The sequence below is a fragment of the Artemia franciscana genome, unplaced genomic scaffold (assembly GCF_032884065.1).
Source record: "Artemia franciscana unplaced genomic scaffold, ASM3288406v1 Scaffold_296, whole genome shotgun sequence".
Taxonomy (NCBI): Eukaryota; Metazoa; Arthropoda; class Branchiopoda; order Anostraca; family Artemiidae; genus Artemia; species Artemia franciscana.
The window spans coordinates 404,253-423,957 of NW_027063679.1; the positions used below are offsets into that span (position 1 = coordinate 404,253).

General features: G+C 33.5%; 2 protein-coding genes across 3 annotated transcripts in view; one reads left to right on the forward strand and one right to left on the reverse strand.

Moving 5' to 3' along the window:
- Positions 1 to 19,705, forward strand: part of LOC136043097 (glycine receptor subunit alpha-4-like) — a 125,411-nt gene that overhangs the window by 10,045 nt on the left and 95,661 nt on the right. The window lies entirely within an intron of this gene.
- Positions 18,019 to 19,705, reverse strand: part of LOC136043098 (uncharacterized) — a 78,197-nt gene continuing 76,510 nt past the window's right edge. For both annotated transcript variants that reach the window (XM_065728046.1, XM_065728045.1), the window contains exon 4: positions 18,019 to 18,284. In XM_065728046.1, the coding sequence (XP_065584118.1) occupies positions 18,100 to 18,284 (185 nt within the window). In that variant the 3' untranslated portion in view covers positions 18,019 to 18,099. The remainder of the gene's footprint in view (positions 18,285 to 19,705) is intronic.

Here is a 19,705-nt window from a genome sequence, read left to right on the forward strand (position 1 = left end):
GCTGGCGGGGGCGCTTTGCGCCACCCCACAAGCCCCCCCACACGCGTAAGTCGTTACGCGCCATATGAGTTACGCGCCATTGTAGTTGTGTCCCTATGTCCCACCTGTGAATATATATATATATATATATATATATATATATATATATATATATATATATATATATATATATATATATATATATATATATATATATATATATATATATATCAATTCAATTCAATTTATTTATAACCCATCTACAAAAAGAGGGCGGAACGCCCTTAAGATGGAGTAATAAGAGAAAAAAAAAAGGTACAAATAAATACAAATCAACACAATCAAGCAACTAAATAAGTAATGCTGACCATGGGTGAGACACTATCGACATAGAAGAACGATAATCATGAAGCCATTTATCAATAATAGATGTAGGAGAAACTAGGCGGAATTTGTTCACTAAGTAACTATTTCTAGTCCAAGGAGGGTAACTGAGAAGGAATTTAGCATAACGAAAATATACTCTACGAACAGATAGTTTCTGAGGTTCACTAAAAAACTGCCAAACCGGACAAAGAGAAAGGAAATGAGGTACAACTAGGCTATTATAAATTTTCGCAAGATTTAATTTATGAATATGTTTAATATTAGATGCAATTGAAGCATAAGCAATTCTCAGTTTTTTCTTCAAAAGTTCAAGGGATAAATTCACAGTTTCTTTCATATTTTTTCCAATAGGCATTCCAAGGTAAACTAATTTTTGAGAAAGGGGGACATGAACATTTGCTAAAGATAAAAAAATAGGGCCATTTGTCTCTTTAAAATTGAAAGCTACAACAGCAGTTTTATCAACATTGAAAGAAAGCCCAATATTTTTATATTCATTATAAAGCTGATTGAACGCGTTTTCACATCCACTAAAAGTACGTGTTAGATTCAAAACGTCATCTGCAAAAGTTATTAAAGACAAGTTAAATCCACGGTGAATACAACTAAAATTAACAGAATTTTGGGCATGTAAAACAGTGTTATTAAACAAAGACGGTCAGGTAAGGCCACCTTGACTGTCTCCTTTCAAAACATCAAAAAGGGATGATCTCCCCTTTAACTTCGCCTTAAGGTGATGGTACATATACAGAAGGCACTTCACTATACAAAAATTTACCCCTCTTTTATACGCTTCAAATAAAACTTGGGAAAAAATACAAGAGTCGAAAGCACGAGCAACATCTAAAGCACAAAGGATAATATGGGATCTACTTCTTTCTGCATCAGCAAGAACATTCATTAAAGCAAAAAGGGCATGCTCCCGGCTAATACCTTTTTGGTAAACCAAACTGGTGGGGTGGGACATAACATTTAGAAACAATTTCATCCAAAATAACTGACTCAAACAATTTAAAAACAGTACAAGAAACTGTTATAGGTCTGAACAAATTACACGCTGAAAAATCCTTTTTGCCATTTTTCTGGATAGGGGTTATTTGACCAACTGTAAATTGATAAGGAATAACTCCGTTTTCAATAGACATTTGAAAAAGTAGAGATAAATGATTAAAAAGAAGTGCACTTGCATAATCAAAATGTCTGGCAGTAATTCCATCAACTCCCGCAGAATCTCTTTTCTTTAGTTTTTGACAATAAAACGATACATCACTTGGCTTAATAATAAATAAATGTCGAGGGTTCGTGTTTCTTCAGACAAGCACTTAATTCTTTTTCAAATTTTGACTCAAGAGCAGGATCGGGAGAAGAAAACTCATGCTTATAATAATTTATCCACTCAGGCTCAGGAATATTATTTGCACTAATGTGTTCACAAGGGCGTTCAAATTTTTTCCAGAGCTTCGAAGGGTTCTCTGCAATTTTATGAGCGTTTTTCTCAATAAGATCAACCTTATGTTTTCTTAACACTTTAGCAAAAAAACGTTTAGAATGTAGCCGCAGACCATTTATAGTCCCAGACTTAGGCCTGCCGCGATCCCTCCAAATATTCAACCAAATTTTAGAAGACTCGCACGCAGAAATAAGGGAAGGGTTTTTTGACCAACCCTGAACTTGAGAGCCTTTCCTAATACGCTTGCACGGGACAGCTGAAGCTTCAGCACACTTTAATGCATGGTTAATTTCAGCTAGATAGGTGGTAAGTCCGATGGCTATTTCTTTTTCACTAAGGCCAGAGCGCGTGCACAACAAATGAAAGGGCACCTTTATTTTATTTAATATTCTGTCACATTCAAAACGAAACATCTCGCGGTTAACTTCTTTCTAGTCTTTTATATAAAACCACTTTTTATCTGGCTGTTTAGGGGCATGAAATGAAGCATTTATTTTCAACTTTATTGGAAGGTGATCCGAATAAAAGCCATCACAAATTACCTCGACAGTTTCACAGGGGAAAGATGCAATAAAATGATCAAGGTTAGAAGTCGCTGACAGGACAACAATAAACGTAAAAGTTTCTGTTTTGTCAGCAACTGAGTAGGAAGGGGGGAGGTAATTCAGAAGGAGTTGGGTTCTTGGCGATGAACTGTCTGTTAAGTCACAATTAAAGTCTCCTGCAATCAAAACTCGAGCATTTGGATGCTTTGAAACCCCCTTCACAAAACTCGCTAGCTTTTTGCAAGCATTTATGAATTTATTCTCTGATTGCGAAGAGCAGTAATTAGTTGGCAGATAAACGTTTATACAGATTAGGTCCGAAAATTCGGCAGCAATGAAATGGTCATTCGACTCAAGGAGATTGACGGGAAATTGTGAAATAATAGCTAATCCACCTGAAGGTCGGCCACGGCTCTTATTCATTTTCGCTGGGTGAAATAAGAGATAAGAATTCTGTGAAATGCTGAGTAAATTTTTCCTTTCATGAGACAAAAAATGTTCTTGCAGAAAAATTATTTCATTTGTACTTAAAAGTTCAGAGAGGACTATGCCTTTGTCAACCACTTTGCCATTGATATTCCATGATAAGAGACTTAAGGCTCGAGCCATTATGCTGACTTAACTTTACTTAAAAGTCCTTGAGCGACTGGACATTTGAAGCTGTAACAGGGATGATCCTGTGATTTGCACAATGCACACTTCTTGGGCCTTTGACAAGGAGATGTTTTGGAGCTTGAATGACCATGGTCACCGCAGACTGCGCAAATAGCTTCATTTTTGCAGCTACTGGATATATGCCCGTAAGCTTGACACTTGAAACATCTTACCGGGAGGGAGTGATACTCAGCCACTTTGATCCTCTTATAATCTATGACTGGGGGATTTTTTATGGCATTCATAAGATCAACTTTGGTTTCAAATTTCAATCGAAACGAGTGGGTGTTGCCAATCTGTCTTGAACTGACACATTTAGGAATCAGTGCGCGTTCATCGTCATTTATATTGCTGGGGACAAATCGAGCAATACCGAGGTGAGAGGGGCTCCTGATTGTTGCAGAAAGAGATTTATCACCGTTCTGAAAGACCCCAACAAGAGAATCTGCATCAGCCTTGCTAGCTGTAACAACTCGCCAATTATCTTTTCTGGGCTGAACTTCGACAATTTTAGAGCACTCTCTGCCACACATTTTTTGCAAAAAGTCTTTCCTCAAATTAGACTTCGTGAGGTCAGCGGGCAAATTCTTGAGTACCACTGCATATGAGGGCTTTGTTTCAGTAACTGTAGGAACAATCGAGGGGGCGGGAGGGTCCTTATTCATGAAATTGTCTAGCTTATTACAAACTTCTGTAACTTTTCTGGTGATTACCGCAGCTATCTCACCAGGACAGATAGGGACTTCGTCAGGTTCAACTATCACAAAGACTGGCAGCTCAACGTTACGTTGCTCACAAAGTTCAAGTACCTTTAACATTTCGTTAATATTGTCTTCGGCACTTTTTTTAATTGACACTCTATTGGTGTAGTGAGCAGAAGACCGCAGTATCTCCTTAGCCTTGATTATATCGTCCTTTGTAAAAAACTCGCATGCTTTACGACTTATCTCGTCACTCTTATTTCCAGCTTTTCGAGCACGATTTAAAAAGTTCAAAATCGCATTCCAAACTAATTTCTCCGACATGGCTATTGCAGATAATATGTCATTGAAATATATTCAAGTTCTTAAGTCCTTGTACGAAAATCTCTTTGCTTAATAAATCACTAAGTCCCAAGGGAATTTGCAATCAAATACCAAAACTATCAATTAGCCAACAAATGAAAATAATCCGATTATGAATGATGTTTCAATAAATGTCTATAGGGAAATCAGACCAGCTTGAGCTCACTGTATTAATAGGTTATATCCAAAATAAGGTGTTTACCAAGCGAACTCTCAAATAAGACTGATATATATATGCGTATAAATATATATATATATATATATATATATATATATATATATATATATATATATATATATATATATATATCTATTATATATATATATATATATATATATATATATATATATATATATATATATATATATATATATATATATATATATATATATAATATATATATATATATATATATATATATATATATATATATATATATATATATATATATATGTTTTAATTACGTAAAACTAGCGAATATACAACATTCTTTGCTGTCCCATTGTCTGTGCATATAAATAGATCGTCAGGTTTACCGACTCTTGAACATGCAACATATAATGGTCCATGGGAAAACAATCCGTATTCAGATCTATAACTCATGATTCTAATGATTGCCCTTGAGCTTTGTTGATGGTGATTGCTAATCGACCATTCCCTGTGTCGCCGTCGTCATTTATATATCCCCCTATGCCCCCCGGCGTCCCCGTTGTAGTTGTGTCCCTGTGTCCCGGTCGTCATTTATATTCCCTGTGTCCCGGTCGTCATTTGTGTCCCGGTGTCCCAGTCTGTGATTTCTCTTTGAGTGTCCCGGGCGTCATTTATATTCCTTGTGTCCTGGTGTCCCGGTGTCCCGGTCTGTATATACATTCGTTTTTGAATTGTTTTTTTTTTAGTTTTTAGTTTTTTACCTTTTTTTAGTTTTTTTAGTTATACCTCATGATTCTAATGATTACCCTTCACCTTTGTTGATGGTGATTGCTAATCGAACATTCCCTGTGTCCCCGTCGTCATTTATATATCCCCTGTGCCCCCCGGCGTCTCCGTTGTAGTTGTGTCCCTGTGTCCTGGTCGTCATTTATATTCCCTGTGTCCCGGTCGTCATTTGTATCCCGGTGTACCGGTCTGTATATACATTCGTTTTTGAAATGGTATATGATGAAATAAATTTTGTATTTTTCCCCTTTTTTCTTTTTAGTTTTTTTCTTTTTCTTTTTCTTTTTTTTAGTTTTGTTTTTCTCCTTTATTTTTCATTTTTTTCCTTTTTTTATTTTTTTTTCTTTTTTAGTTTTTTTAGTTTTTTAGCTTTTTTAGTTTTTTTTATTAGTTTTTAGTTTTTTTTTCTTTTTATTTTTTTTGTAGTTTTTACCTTTTTTTTTAGTTTTTTTTACTTATGTCCTGGTCGTCATTTACTCCCTGTGTCCCGGTCGTCATTTGTGTCCCGGTGCTTTGTTGATGGTGATTGCTAATCGAACATTCCTTGTGTCCCGGTCGCTTTCGCTTTGAGTGTCCCGGTCGTCATTTATATTCCCTATGTGCCGGTGTCCCGGTCTTCATTTGTGTCCCGATGTCCCGATCTGTAATTTCGTCAGTCGAAAACAGTCGAAAAATACTTATTTTGATATATGCCGTCAAATCATATTTCCATGATTAGTTGTATGATTTGTTGTTTATAGTCACAAAATATAGTCATGTTTTTGTTTATGCATTGTATATATTTGTCCATAAAATTGTCTTAATTGATATATATATATATATATATATATATATATATATATATATATATATATATATATATATATATATATATATATATATATATATATATATATATATATACTAGCTGTTGGGGTGGCGCTTCGCGCCACCCCAACACCTAGTTGGTGGGGCGCTTCGCACCCCCCCAAGCCCCCCCGCGCGCGTAAGTCGTTACGCGCCATATTAGTTACGCGCCATTGTAGTTGTGTCCCTGTGTCCCACCTGTGAATAGAGATAGATATAAATATATGTTTTTAACTACGTAAAACATGCGAATATACAACATTCTTCGCTGTCCCATTGTCTGTGCATATAAATAGATTGTCAGGTTTACTGACTCTTGAACATGCAACATATAATTGTCCGTGGGAAAAACAATCCGTATTCAGATCTATACCTCATTATTCTAATGATGTGTCCCTGTGTCCCGGTCGTCATTTATATTCCCTGTGTCCCGGTCGTCATTTGTGTCCCGGTGTCCCAGTTTGTAATTTCTCTTTGAGTGTCCCGGTCGTCATTTATATTCCCTGTGTCCCGGTGTCCCGGTCGTCATTTATATTCCCTGTGTCCCGGTCGTGATTTGTGTCCGGGTGTCCCAGTCTGTAATTTCTCTTTGAGGTTCCCGGTCGTCACTTATATTCCCTCTGTATCGGTCGTCATTTGTGTCCCGGTCTGTAATTTCTCTTTGAGTATTATTTCTTTTTAGTTTTTTTTAGTTTTTTACCTTTTTTCATTTTTCAGTTTTCTTTTTCTTCTTTATTTTTCAGCGTCACTATGAAGTATGAGCAGCTTCCTCGACTGTTGCCATTGTAGGTTCTTCAGTCATTTTACAATTAAACATTTTTCCGTGAACAAATGTCTTAAATACCGTTAATGACGTCACCGTCAAAAACAAAAATGACGACAACTAATTTCATGACGTCAGTCAACACAGAATCTGATCCACAGACAGACAGACAACTTATTTTTATATATATAGAAGATATATATATATATATATATATATATATATATATATATATATATATATATATATATATATATATATATATATATATATATATATAGTTGTATGATTAGTTGTTTATAGTCACAAAATATAGTCATGTTTTTTCTAGGGATTGCATATATTTGTCCATAAAATTGTCTAAACTGCTATATATATACCGCTGAATATTATTATACGTATTTTGATAAATCCCGTCGAATCATATTTCCATGATTAGTTGTTTATAAATCAAAATTTTTAAAGGACAATTCTTTTACTTAATGCTAAATCTGAGTCAAATTTCACATTTTATTTCTGTGCTCAACAGACCAACTGAAATTTAAATTTGAATTGAATAAATGAAAATCTCAAGATTAAAAAGAATTTATTAGAAATCTACCATAGCTTGAAACCCTGAGAATTTAAATCCCCAATCTGCACCTATCAAATACAAAAATAACAGATACATAATTATTGTTTTTTTAAGAAGTAAATCGACTCATATACTTAGTTTGAAGCACATACCTACATGCATCTTTAGTAGAGTTAATATTTTCAGACAATTTTAGTCTTTATGCGAATATTTTAAGATTAGTAGAAGAGAAAATGCGAACAAAAAGCTCTAAACTGTTAGGACTCTATTGACAGAAACAGCCATTATAAACATTCACCAAAATATTGAGGTAGACATCGACCTTGTAATAAATAGATATAGCGATTGTGGAAATACAGAAATAGACTTTTCTTATAAAATTGTGAATTCTGTAACTTGAGTGAAATATATAGAACCTTGAAAAGTGGAAAGATATGCTACGTTGTTATGAAAAATAAAATTTTGATTAATTAATTTTTGAGATTTTGTCAAAGTTGACACTGTTTATTAAAACACTATCTTAGCCTAACACTCTTAGCCAATACTTATCTTAAGCTCAGTTGTCAGTTGCATGAGGGGTGAACAACAGCTAATTAAGTCCTGAAGCCAAGCGAGTATTTTGCAGTATATTTGAGTATTTTGCAGGATTCATTAACATAGTGAAGAATTTTGTACGAATGTTTGTTGAGTCTTTTGATCTCACAGCTGGGGACCGAGTTTAAAATTTCAAGGAAAATTCTTTTTTGGGAGTATGGGGTAAACGGACTTCAAACTTTAGTATCAAATAAGAGGGAAAATAGTTTTTATTAGTTTTTTACCTTTTTTTAGTTTTTTTAGTTTTTTAGCTTTTTTATTTTTTTTATTAGTTTTTAGTTTTTTTTGTAGTTTTTGCCTTTTTTTAGTTTTTTTAGTTTTTTAGCTTTTTTATTAGTTTTTAGTTTTTTTTGTAGTTTTTGCCTTTTTTTAGTTTTTTTAGTTTTTTAGCTTTTTTATTTTTTTTATTAGTTTTTAGTTTTTTTTGTAGTTTTTGCCTTTTTTTAGTTTTTTCAGTTTTGACGTCACCTGATCCAGTTTTTTCAGGTGACGTCACCTGATCCATCCACAGACAGACAGACAACTTATTTATATATATATAGATTGTTCGGAACATACTCGTGCAAGAATTGAGCGATTTGTTCTTTGAAAATTTATAAAATTAAAGCCAAATATTTTTTCCCCATAAGATAAGAAATAACCGAAAACCTCATAAGTAACTGAAACTAAAAGAAACAGAATCTTAATAACAATGAACATATTAAAGAATCAAACATTGAAGATTATTTAAAATACGTGTATCTCATCAGGCTTAATTTGACCCATCAAAACTACCCGACTGAGAAACATTTCCCTGATTTTCGAAAGGGGGGAGACACCCCCTAAAAACCAATGGATCTTAATGGAAACCACATCATATGATTCAGCGTATCCAACAACCCTGTTGTTGAACTTTGAGGCTCCCATCTGCAAAAATGCGGAATTTTGCATTTTTTGTCAAAAGAAAGATCGCATATGCATGTTTATTTGTTTTTTTTTCTATTTGTTTGTTTTCCATGGGCTGAAAACATCAAACCAATAAGTCCTAGAATATTGGAAACTGAACGCAATTTCAACGCATTTGAACGAAAATTAAAGGTTATAGTGCCAAAAAAACTGGAGGGCATCTAGCACCCTCCCACTCATCCCCCATTTTCACTCAAAGTTATCTTATCAAAATTTGAAGACAGTCGTTTTGTTCAGATTAGTTGAAAGGCCGATAACTATGCCGTAGAAAATAACATGACCTCTAAACCCCTGGTCAAAGGTCCTTCAGTTATAGGACTGACCCATTGTTTACGCATAGAATTTGTCATTGAAATATGCGTAAATGTTTTTTGGGGGGGGGATTTCGGTGAATTTTATTTTGGGGGATTTCTCACATGGACAATTTTTCATGGGGAGGAACATTTTCCTGGGGCAGGGGCGGATCCAGGATTTCTGTAGGGGGGACGCATAGTCGGCTACTTCATTAGACTTGCAAACAAAGAAATACCTACAATTTAAAGGGAACCTCGACAATTATGTGTTGTAGGTAGGTAGTCGAAATGGTCGTTAATTTAATCTAAAATCTGGTGAGGGTTAAAGTTCTAGTAAATCTGTTGAAATTAAAATGGTATAAAAATATTAATACAAAAATAGTAAGTAATAAAAGCCGTCCCGCAAAAAAAAAAAAAAAAAAAAACTGTTCGCCATCTATAAGAAAATAATATTTATATTTTCTGCATAATTTTTTACCTTTGCACTTCTGACCACTATAGCGAGTAAGTTAAACTTTTATTGTAAAAAAAGATTGGTCTTGAACCATATTTTGGGATCATACAGTCTTTGTCACAATATGTATATACCTCAGCATATTGGTGAATCTTTATAAAGGCTATTCCTGTCAATAAAGTCCTGTCAGTTTAGAGCTCTTTGTTAGTCTATATATATAAAAATAAGTTGTATGGATGTTTGAGGACTGACGTCATTAAAAGGACTGAACATTATGACGTCATGTATGTATTTTGTGTATGGCGTCATTATAAGTTGACGTCATTATAAGTATACAAGGCTTTGTATATGACGTCATTATAAGCATATAAGGGTTGCAATTAAAAGATAATATTTAGTATAAATCCTACAATGGCAGAAGAAACAGTCGAGGAATCAAATCGTGCGAGAAAATTTAGTATAAATCCTACAATGCCAGAAGAAACAGCCGAGGAAGCTGCTCAAATAGTTAATGCCGAAAGGCTTGCGACTAAAAGAGAAAGTAACAAAAGAAAGCGTGCCGAGGAATCACAAGAATAACGTGAAAACAGGCTTGCGTCTCAAAGAGAAATTACCAAAAAAAATCGTGCCGAGGAAGTACAAGAACAATGTGATAGCAGGCTCGCGGCTCAAAAATACATCGCTCTTTATGCGAAAGTGTTTAGAACCCCTCACATGCCTAATAATCTCTCTTCGTTTTATGTTTTAATGCTTCTCCTTACTTTCAATTGAAAAAACTATTTCATGTTTATTATTTCATTGTTTTTTTTTATGATTATGCTAGAAAATCCCGCAATCTTTTCATTGAATTTCTCTTCCCCCATGACATATTCCTCCAAGAAAAGATCCTCCCACATAGCCCCCTCCCCTTAAACCCACCCCCAAACCAAAAAATCGCCCTGAAAACGTCTGTACACTTACCAATAACCATTACTGTATGTAAAAACAGGTCAAAGTTTGTAACTTTCAGCCCCTCCCCGAGGGACTGTGCGGGAGTAAGTCATCCCCAAAGAGATAGTTTTTATGTTTTCGACTATGTGGAACAAAATGGCTATCTCAAAATTTTGATCCGTTTACTTTGGGAAAAAATGAGCATGGGAGGGGGCCTAGGTGTCCTTCAAATTTTTTGGTCACTTAAAAAGGGCACTAGCACGTTTAATATCCGTTAGAATGAGCCCTCATACGACATTCTAGGACCACTGGGTCGATACGATCAGCCCTGGAAAAAAAAACAAAAACAAAAAAAAACAAACGAATAAATACGCAAAAAATGTAAAATACCACATTTTTGTAGATAGGAGCTTAAAAATTCTACTGCATTGTTCTCTGATACGCTGAATCTGATGGTGTGATTTTCGTTAAGATTCTATGACTTTTAAGGGGTGTTTCCCCCCTATTTTCTAATAAGGAAAATTTTCTCGGGTTCGTAACTTTTTATTGGTAAGTCTAAACTTAATGAAACTTATATATTTAAAATCAGCATGAAAATGAAATTCTTTTGTTGTCATTATTGTTATAAAAATTCCGTTTTTAAGTTTCGGTTACTATTGAGCCGGGTCACTCCTTACTACAGTTCGTTACCATGAACTGTTTGAAATATTTAATTGAAATATATTTACATCGTCGTTTTTTACTCTCAAAATAAGCAAATGATAACCAACTCCAGAGAGCCAAATAGTTTTTTTTTTCAAATCTTTCTTGAATGTGTTCTGTTTAACAGAAAAGACCCAAATATATTCCACAGGGGTATTTTTCAAAGGCGAAGGGGGGGGGGAGGTAAATGTCGATTCTAAGAAAAAATCCCTATTGAAGGACTTCGGTCAATACAAGCTTATGATAATAACAAAGGTTTATGGAAATTTCTCTAATTGGCTTACCTTTAATTATTTCTTTGCTAAAACTTGTTTATTTTGGTAAAAACTTGATGATAAACTTATGATCTTGATTGTAAAATACACTGCTGTCAATAAATTGTTATTTCAAATGACATCAGCTGTTATAATTCATATAGCAAGTCACTATATGAATAAATCTTACTATTAAATACCTCGTGACAGTATAGGGGATACGTCACTGTCGCTGGACAGCAACTGATCACGTTCGTTCCCCGCTATCGTGAGGAAAATGTTTTAATTACGTATATGTGGGGGTTTGCCCCCTCGTCAAAACCTTGCTCTTTACACTAAAGCTTGAATTATGTCCCAATTCTTTAAGAATAAACCCTGAATCACAAAGCCCAGTGAATACGTAGTTGAAATTACTAAAATACTTTAGCTTAAAGAGCAAGGTATCGTGGAGGAGATGAACCCTCTTATTTATGTAATAATTTCTGTTCTTTTTAGGTTTTAATGCTGCTCCTTACTTCCAGCTGAACTTTTGTAGATAGGAGCTTGAAACTTCTACTGTAGGGTTCTCTGATACACTGAATCTGATGGTGTGATTTTTGTTAAAATTTTACGACTTTTAAGGGGCGTTTTTCCCTATTTTCTAAAATAAGGCAAATTTTCTCGGGCTCGTAACTTTTGATTGGTAAGTCTAAACTTAATGAGATTTATATATTTAAAATCAGCATGAAAATGAAATTCTTTTGATGTTACTATTGTTATAAAAATTCCTTTTAGAGTTTCGGTTACTATTGAGCCGGGTCGCTCCTTACTACAGTTCGTTACCACGAACTATTTGAAATATTTAATTAAAATATGCTTACACCGTTGTTTTTCACTCTCAAAATAAGCAAATGACAACCAACTCCAAAGAGCCAAACAGTTTTTTTTTTCAAATCTTTCTTGAATGTGTTTTCTTTAACAGAAAAGATCCAAATATATTCCACAGAGGTATTTTCCAAAGGCAAACGGGGGGGGGGAGGTAAACTTCGATTCTAGGAAAACTCCCTATTGAAGGAATTCAGTCAATACAAGCTTATGATAATAAAAAAGGCTTACGGAAATTTCTCTAATTGACTTACCTTTAATTAATTATTTGCTAATTTTTTCTTTATTTTGGTAAAAACTTTATGATAAACTTATGATACTAATTTTAAAATACACTGCTGTCAACAAATTGTTATTTCAAATTACATCAGCTGTTATAATTGATTACATAAGTCAGTGTTCGAATAAATCCTAATTTTGTGTACCTCGCAACAGTATGGGGGATACGTCTCTGTCACTGGACTGCAACTGAACACGTTCGTTCCACTATCGTGAGGAAAAGCCTGATAAAAGTAATGGTATAATTTTTGTTTTATTTTTGCAACAAGTTTTCTTAAGCTTAAAAAGAGCAATTTAAAGTAACAATTATTAGATATTGTTAGGAACATACTCGTGCAAGAATTGAGCGATTCTTTCTTTTTTGAAAATTTATAAAATTGAAACCAAATATTCCCCCCCCCCATAAGATAAGAAATAACCGAAAACCTCATAAGTGACCGAAACTAAAAGAAAAAGAATCTTAATAACAATGAATATATCAAAGAATCAAACATTGAAGATTATTTAAAATGTATGTATCTCATCAAGTTTAATGTCACCCATCAAAACTACCCTCCTGAGAAAAATTTCCCTGATTTTCGAAAGGGGGAGACACCCCCTTCCAACAACCCTGTTGTTGAACTTTGAGGCTCCCATCTGTAAAAATGCGGAATTTTTTTTTTGTCAAAAGAAAGATCGCAGATGCGTGTTTATTAGTTTTATCGGGAAAGGGAGAATTGAACGAAATTTGAACGCATTTGAGCAAAAATTAAGGGTTATAGTGAAAAAAAACTGGAGGGCAACTAGCCCTCTCTCCCCTCTTTTCTCTCAAAGTTGTCAAAATTTGAAAACAGTCGTTTGTTCAGATTAGTTGAAAAGCCAATAACGATGCTATAGAAAATAACATGACCTCCAAAGCCCCTGGGTAAAGGTCTTTTAATTACTCACCCATTGTTTACGCATCTTAATTGTTGTTGAAAAGTGCTTACATTTTTTTTTGGGGGGGGGGGTTGCGGTGAATTTTCTAATGGGGGATTTCCCACATGGATAATTTTTAATGGGAAGGAAAGTTTTCGGGGGCAGGGGCGGATCCAGGATTTTCTTTATGGAGGGCATAATAGGTTACTTCAATATACTTGCAAACAAATAAATACCTACAATTTAAGGAAAACCTCGACAATTATGTGTCGTAGGTAGGTAGTCAAAATGGTCGTAAATTCTATCTAAAATCTGGTGAGGGTTAAAGTTCTAATAAATCTATTGAAATTAAAATGGTATAAAAATAGTAATGCAAAAATAGTAAGCTATTAAAGCCTCCCCGCCATAAAAAAAAGCTGTTCACCATCTATAAAATAATAATATTTAATATTTTCTACATAATTTTTTGTCTGCACTTCTGACCACTATAGCGAGTGAGTTAAACTTTTTATTGTAAAGAAGTATTGGTCTTGAACCATCTTTTGGGGTCATGCACTTTTTGTGACAATTTGTATATAAAACGAGGGTTTTAAGTATAGGCAATAAAGTATCAACTAATCTCTGCTTCTTTTAAAAAATTAAATAAAAATAAGTTTTTTAACTAAAAGTAAGCAGCGACGTTAAAACTTAAAACGCACAGAACTTACTCCGTGCATGAAAGGGGCTGTTTCCTCCTTAACACTCTGTTCTTTACACTAAACTTTGACTCTTTCTCTCAATTTTACTTTATAAAACAGTAAATAACTTTAGCACAAAAAGCCGGACGTTAAGGAGGGAACAGCCCCTTTCATGCACGGAGTAATTTCTGTTCGTTTTATGTTTTAATGTCGCTCCGTACTTTTAGTTAAAAACTTGTTTTTTTATTTAATTTCTGATCGTTTTTGAATTAATGTATGTTTGATTTCGGCTCTCCGTAAATGAATAATTAAAACGATATTTACGTATTATTTTTTTTTGCTAATTAGCTTTCCCTTAGTTTTGATCAGACGATTTCGACAAAAAGGGTGAGGGAGGAGGCCTAGTTGCCCTCCAGTTTTTGGTTACATAAAAAGGCAACTAGAATATTTAATTTTGAACGAAGGTTTTTTTTTTTAGTAAAAAATATACGTAGCTTACAAATTAACTTACGTAACTAACTTCTATATTCGTATACTTTTATTTTGTGCATGAGGGGGTTGGCCTCCTCGTTAATTCCTTGCTCTTTAAACTAAAGCTTTAATTTTGTCCCAATTCCTTAAGATTGACCCCTGAATCACAAAGGCTGTAGAATAAATAGTTGAAATTACTAAAACTACTTAAGCGTAAAGAGCAAGGTATTTAGGAAGAGATGAACTCCCCATATGCGTAATATTCTCTGTTCGTTTTAAGTTTTAATACTGGTCCTTACTTTCAGTGGAAAAAACTTTTTCATATCTATTTTTTTTTTGTCTTTTGTTAAATAGTGCTAGAAAATCCTGCACCCCCTTCAAGGAATTTCTCTTCCCTCATTACAAATTCCTCCAACCAATAGCCCCCGCCCCTTTACCCCCCTTCCCTCCCAGCCAAAAATCCCCCCGAAAAGGTCTGTACACTTCCAAATAACCATTACTATACGTAAACACTGGTCAAAGTTTGTAACTTGCAGCCCATCCCCCGGGGACTGTGAGGAAGTAAGTCAGCCCCAAAGACATAGTTATTGTATTTTTCGACTATGCTGAACAAAATTGGCTATCTCAAAATTTTTATCAGTTAACGGTAGGAAAAAAATGAGCGTGGGAGGGGGCCTAGATGCCCTTCAATTTTTCTGGTCACTTAAAAAGGGCACTAGAACTTTTAATTTCTGTTAGAATGAGCCCTCTTGCGACATTCTAGGACCATTTGGTCGATACGATCACTCCTGGGAAAAAAAAACAAAAAACAAACAAACAAACAAACAAATAAACACGCACCCGTGATCAGTCTTCTGGCAAAAAATACTAAGTTCCACATTTCTGTAGATAGGAACTTGAAACTTCTACAGTAGGGTTCTCTGATACGGTGAATCTGATGGTGTGATTTTTGTTAAGATTGTATGACTTTTAGGGGAATTTTACGCCTATTTTCCAAAACAAGGCAAATTTTCTCAGGCTCTTAACTTTTGATGAGTAAGACTAAATTTAATAACATTTATATATTTAAAATCAATTTAAAATCCGATTCTTTTGATGTATATATTAGTATCAAAATTTCGTTTTTAGAGTTTCGTTTACTATTGACCCGGGTCGCTCCTTACTACAATTCGTTACCACGAACTGTTTGATAGTGTTTTAATAAACAGTGTCAACTTTGACGAAATCTCAAGAATTAACTAGTAAAAATTTTACTTTTTATAAAAACATAGTGTATCTTTCCACTTTTCAAAGCTCTGTATATTTCGCTTAAAATACAGAATTCACAATTTTATAAGAAAAGTCCATTTCTGTGTTTCCACAACCACCATATCTATTTATTACGCAGTCGATAATGGCTGTTTCTGTCAATAGAGTCCTGTCAGTTTAGAGCTTTTTGTTCGCATTTTCTCTTCTACTAATCTTAAAATATTCGCATAAAGACTAAAATTGTCTGAAAATATTAACTCTACTAAAGATGCATGTAGGTATGTGCTTCAAACTAACTATATGAGTCGATTTACTTCTTAAAAAACAAATAATTATGTATCTGTTATTTTTGTATTTGATAGGTGTAGATTGGGGATTTAAATTCTCAGGGTTTCAAGCTGTGATAGATTTCTAATAAATTCTTTTTAATCTTGAGATTTTCATATATTCAATTCAAATTTAAATCTCGGTATGTCTGTTAAGCACAAAAATAAAATTTGACTCAGATTTAGCATTAAGTAAACGAATTGGGCTGTAAAAATTTTGATTTATAAACAGCTAATCTCGGAAATATGATTCGACGGCATGCATCATATTAAGTATAATAATATTCAGCGATTATTATAAAGCTATATATTTATATAACTTATATTATATAGTTATATACTTATATTATAAAGTTATAAAGTTTATGCCTTATTTTATACCATAAGTCGGTCCTTTGATTCATCTTTTTCAAATCCTTTATTACCAGAGTGAGTTTTGATTTAGCTGAAGACCCCCTCCACCATTCCCTCAAAAAATTCACTTAAATACTCTTATTTAAGTTGGACACCAAGTATCAAACATGCCCCCCTCCCTTTTCCAACAACAAATGCTAGTATATAACAGGCAAATTGCAAAACTTGCAACCTTTTCCCAAGGGACTTAGTTGGTGGGGGGGGATCAGGTCATACCCAGAGGTATAGTTATTGGAACTCTCACCTATTCTTGACAAAGTGGTTATTCGAAAATGATTTGATGTTATTGGGGCTAAAAGGAGCATGGGACTGGATGCCCAGGAAAGAGGAAGTAGCTGCCACCCAATAAAGAGACTATAATTTACGATTTCCAGCCGAATGACCCCCTTTAATAGTTTCTACAACAACTTCTTCCTTATTAAATGCCTTGGTGAAAAGGAAGCGAAAAGCGAAAAAAGAAAGCGAAAGCGAAAATATGTAGAACCCACTTTAGTCTTCACTTAGACAGCACTGTTGCACTGTCCATGACAATTCGGTACCCTTCAATTATTCTCTCTATTATTCTACCCTTTATTCTACCCTTTGATTATTTTAATTTTAATAATTTTAATAATTTTAATAATTAATTTTAATAATTAATTTTAATAATTAAATAATAATAATTAATTTTAATAATTAAATAATAATTAATAATTAAATTTTAATAATTAATAATTAATAATTAATTTTTACTAATTTTATTTAAAAAAAATTTAACTTTAATTTTAATAATTAAATAATAATTTAATTATTTTATTTAATAATTTTTAATTATTCTACCCTTCTCTTCAATTATTTACATTATTTTGTTCCCAATCAGTATTTTTTCAGTATTATTGCTTGCAATTGAATCTATTTGATTACAATGTAAGCCTTGTTTATATATTAATTTTGTCGATGCATAAATCAGAATCATAATTTTGCTTTGTAGAGTTTCATTATCTGTTGACAAGGGTCACTCTTTACTTGCTTCTTGTTACAACAAGCTGTTTAGTCCCAGGTTCTTTCAATTTGAAAATGGGCCACCACTATTTCCTTCAACCTTCAGTGGGGACATTTAAGAGTCGCGTTTTGTAAAATCATAATTTGAGAATGATAATCATCCCTACAAAAATAAGCTCCTCAAAAATAGATTATCAGAAGGGAGGGGCTAGGCTTGTAGATAATGCAAAATTTTAGTACAAGAAAATATCAATATTCCTAGAGCCTAGGAAAACAAATAAATCTACAAATTCAAATATGTACTTGACGCACTTGTAGTAACATGTTAAAAAAAAACACCAAACAATTACGCTAAAAAATCTAGTGTTTAAAAAAATACATCTGTTCTTAGTTTTTAAGGTTTTCACAATTAGTTCTCTTCTTTTCTGCTTACATTACAACTTAAAAGCTGTTAGATCTTCAAAGATTTTACTTTTTATTAAGACAGAAACACTAAATAAGAGGATTTAATAAATAACTTAATTCAAATAGTAAAATAGTCACCATTAAGAAAATAATCTTTCCCAGTTTTCTAACCGTTGCGGTTTCTACTGCCATTAAGTAAAGCCTTTCGTATAAGATCACGTAGTGCCCGCCTGTCTTCTTGTGGTAAGTTAGTAAAAATACCATAAGGACGTCGGTTAATTGCCAATTCATTTTGAATAGCCAAAAATTCGGATAGCCTGTTCAGCCAATCAATAAGTCTTGCCACTGTATCTGAAACCAAAAGCAAGTTCATTGCGAAATATATTCTTCTGTTAATTTGCGAAAAAAATTTGTTTTTGATTTTACGGTCAATCAAACAGTTCGTGGTATTGAGCTAGAAAATTATACTTGAAAATTATAGCGTTTAAAAAATTATATCTATTCTGTGTAGTTCACAATTAGTTCGCCTCTTTTGTTCTTACATCATGTTTTACGCAAAAATATGTTTACGGAATGTTTGCTTACACAATGTTTTGTTTTACTTTGTTTACAATTTAATGTTTTGTTTACAATTTTGTGTACAATTAATGTTTTGTTTACAAGTTGTTTACACAATGTTTTGTTTACACAATGTTTTGTTTACACAAAAATATATTTACACATGTTTTACACAAAATATGTACACAAAATATGCAACTATTGAATGACAAGTCAACATCTTTATAGACAATAAATAAGGAGTGACTCGGCCAAACAGTAGCTTAAACAATGCAAACAGAATTTTGGTAACAACATATGCATCAAAAGAATTTACTTTTTGTGATGATTCCAGATAAATATATTTCATTAAGTTTAATGTTACCTATGAAAAGCCAAGAACCAGAAAAGGCTTGCTGATTTTTAAAAAGGGGGAGGAATACCACCCAAAGTCAAGCGATGTTAACTAAAATGAAACGCAATCAAATTCAGCTTATTGGAGAACTCCACTGTAGAGGTTCCAAGCTCAAAAGTGGAATTTGTTATTTTTTTCACAGAAAAAAGATGATGGATGCGTGTTTATTTGTTTTGTTTTATTTTTCTTCCAAGGTGATCGTAGCGAACCAATGATCCTTTAAGATCGAGCTCCCTCGAACGCAAATAAACTGTTAAATTGCCCTTCTTGAGTGACCAAAAAAATTGAAGGGTACCTAGGCCCCCTCAAAACCCCTTTTTACCAAAAGCTATCCAATCAAAATTTTGAAATGGCCATTTAATGCAACATAAGCGACATACTCAATAACGATGACTTTAGTGCTAAGATTATCCTCCATAGTCCCTGGGGAAAGGACTGTAAGTTATGCAAGTTGATCATATTGCTCATGTATAGCATTTGTTATTGGGAAATGCACGGAAATTTTTCAGGGTAATTTCGTGCAAGGGTGGGAAATGGTCGGTGGAGAGGAACAATTTATGAGAAGGTTTTCAGGAGAATTTTACGTTGAAGGGGGGTATATCCTGGAATGATTTGAAAACAGTCAGAGTTTAAATTTAAAAAACAGTTTTTTTTTAACCGAAAGTAATGTGTAACTTTAACACTTTAAACGAACAGAAATTATTCTCTATTAGACAGAATCTGATTCTCTATCAAAATTCAATGTTTACACTGAAGTTAGACCCTTTTCTGTTTTTTCGGGAATACTAGTCAAACACAATGACCCTCAAATTTGAATGAG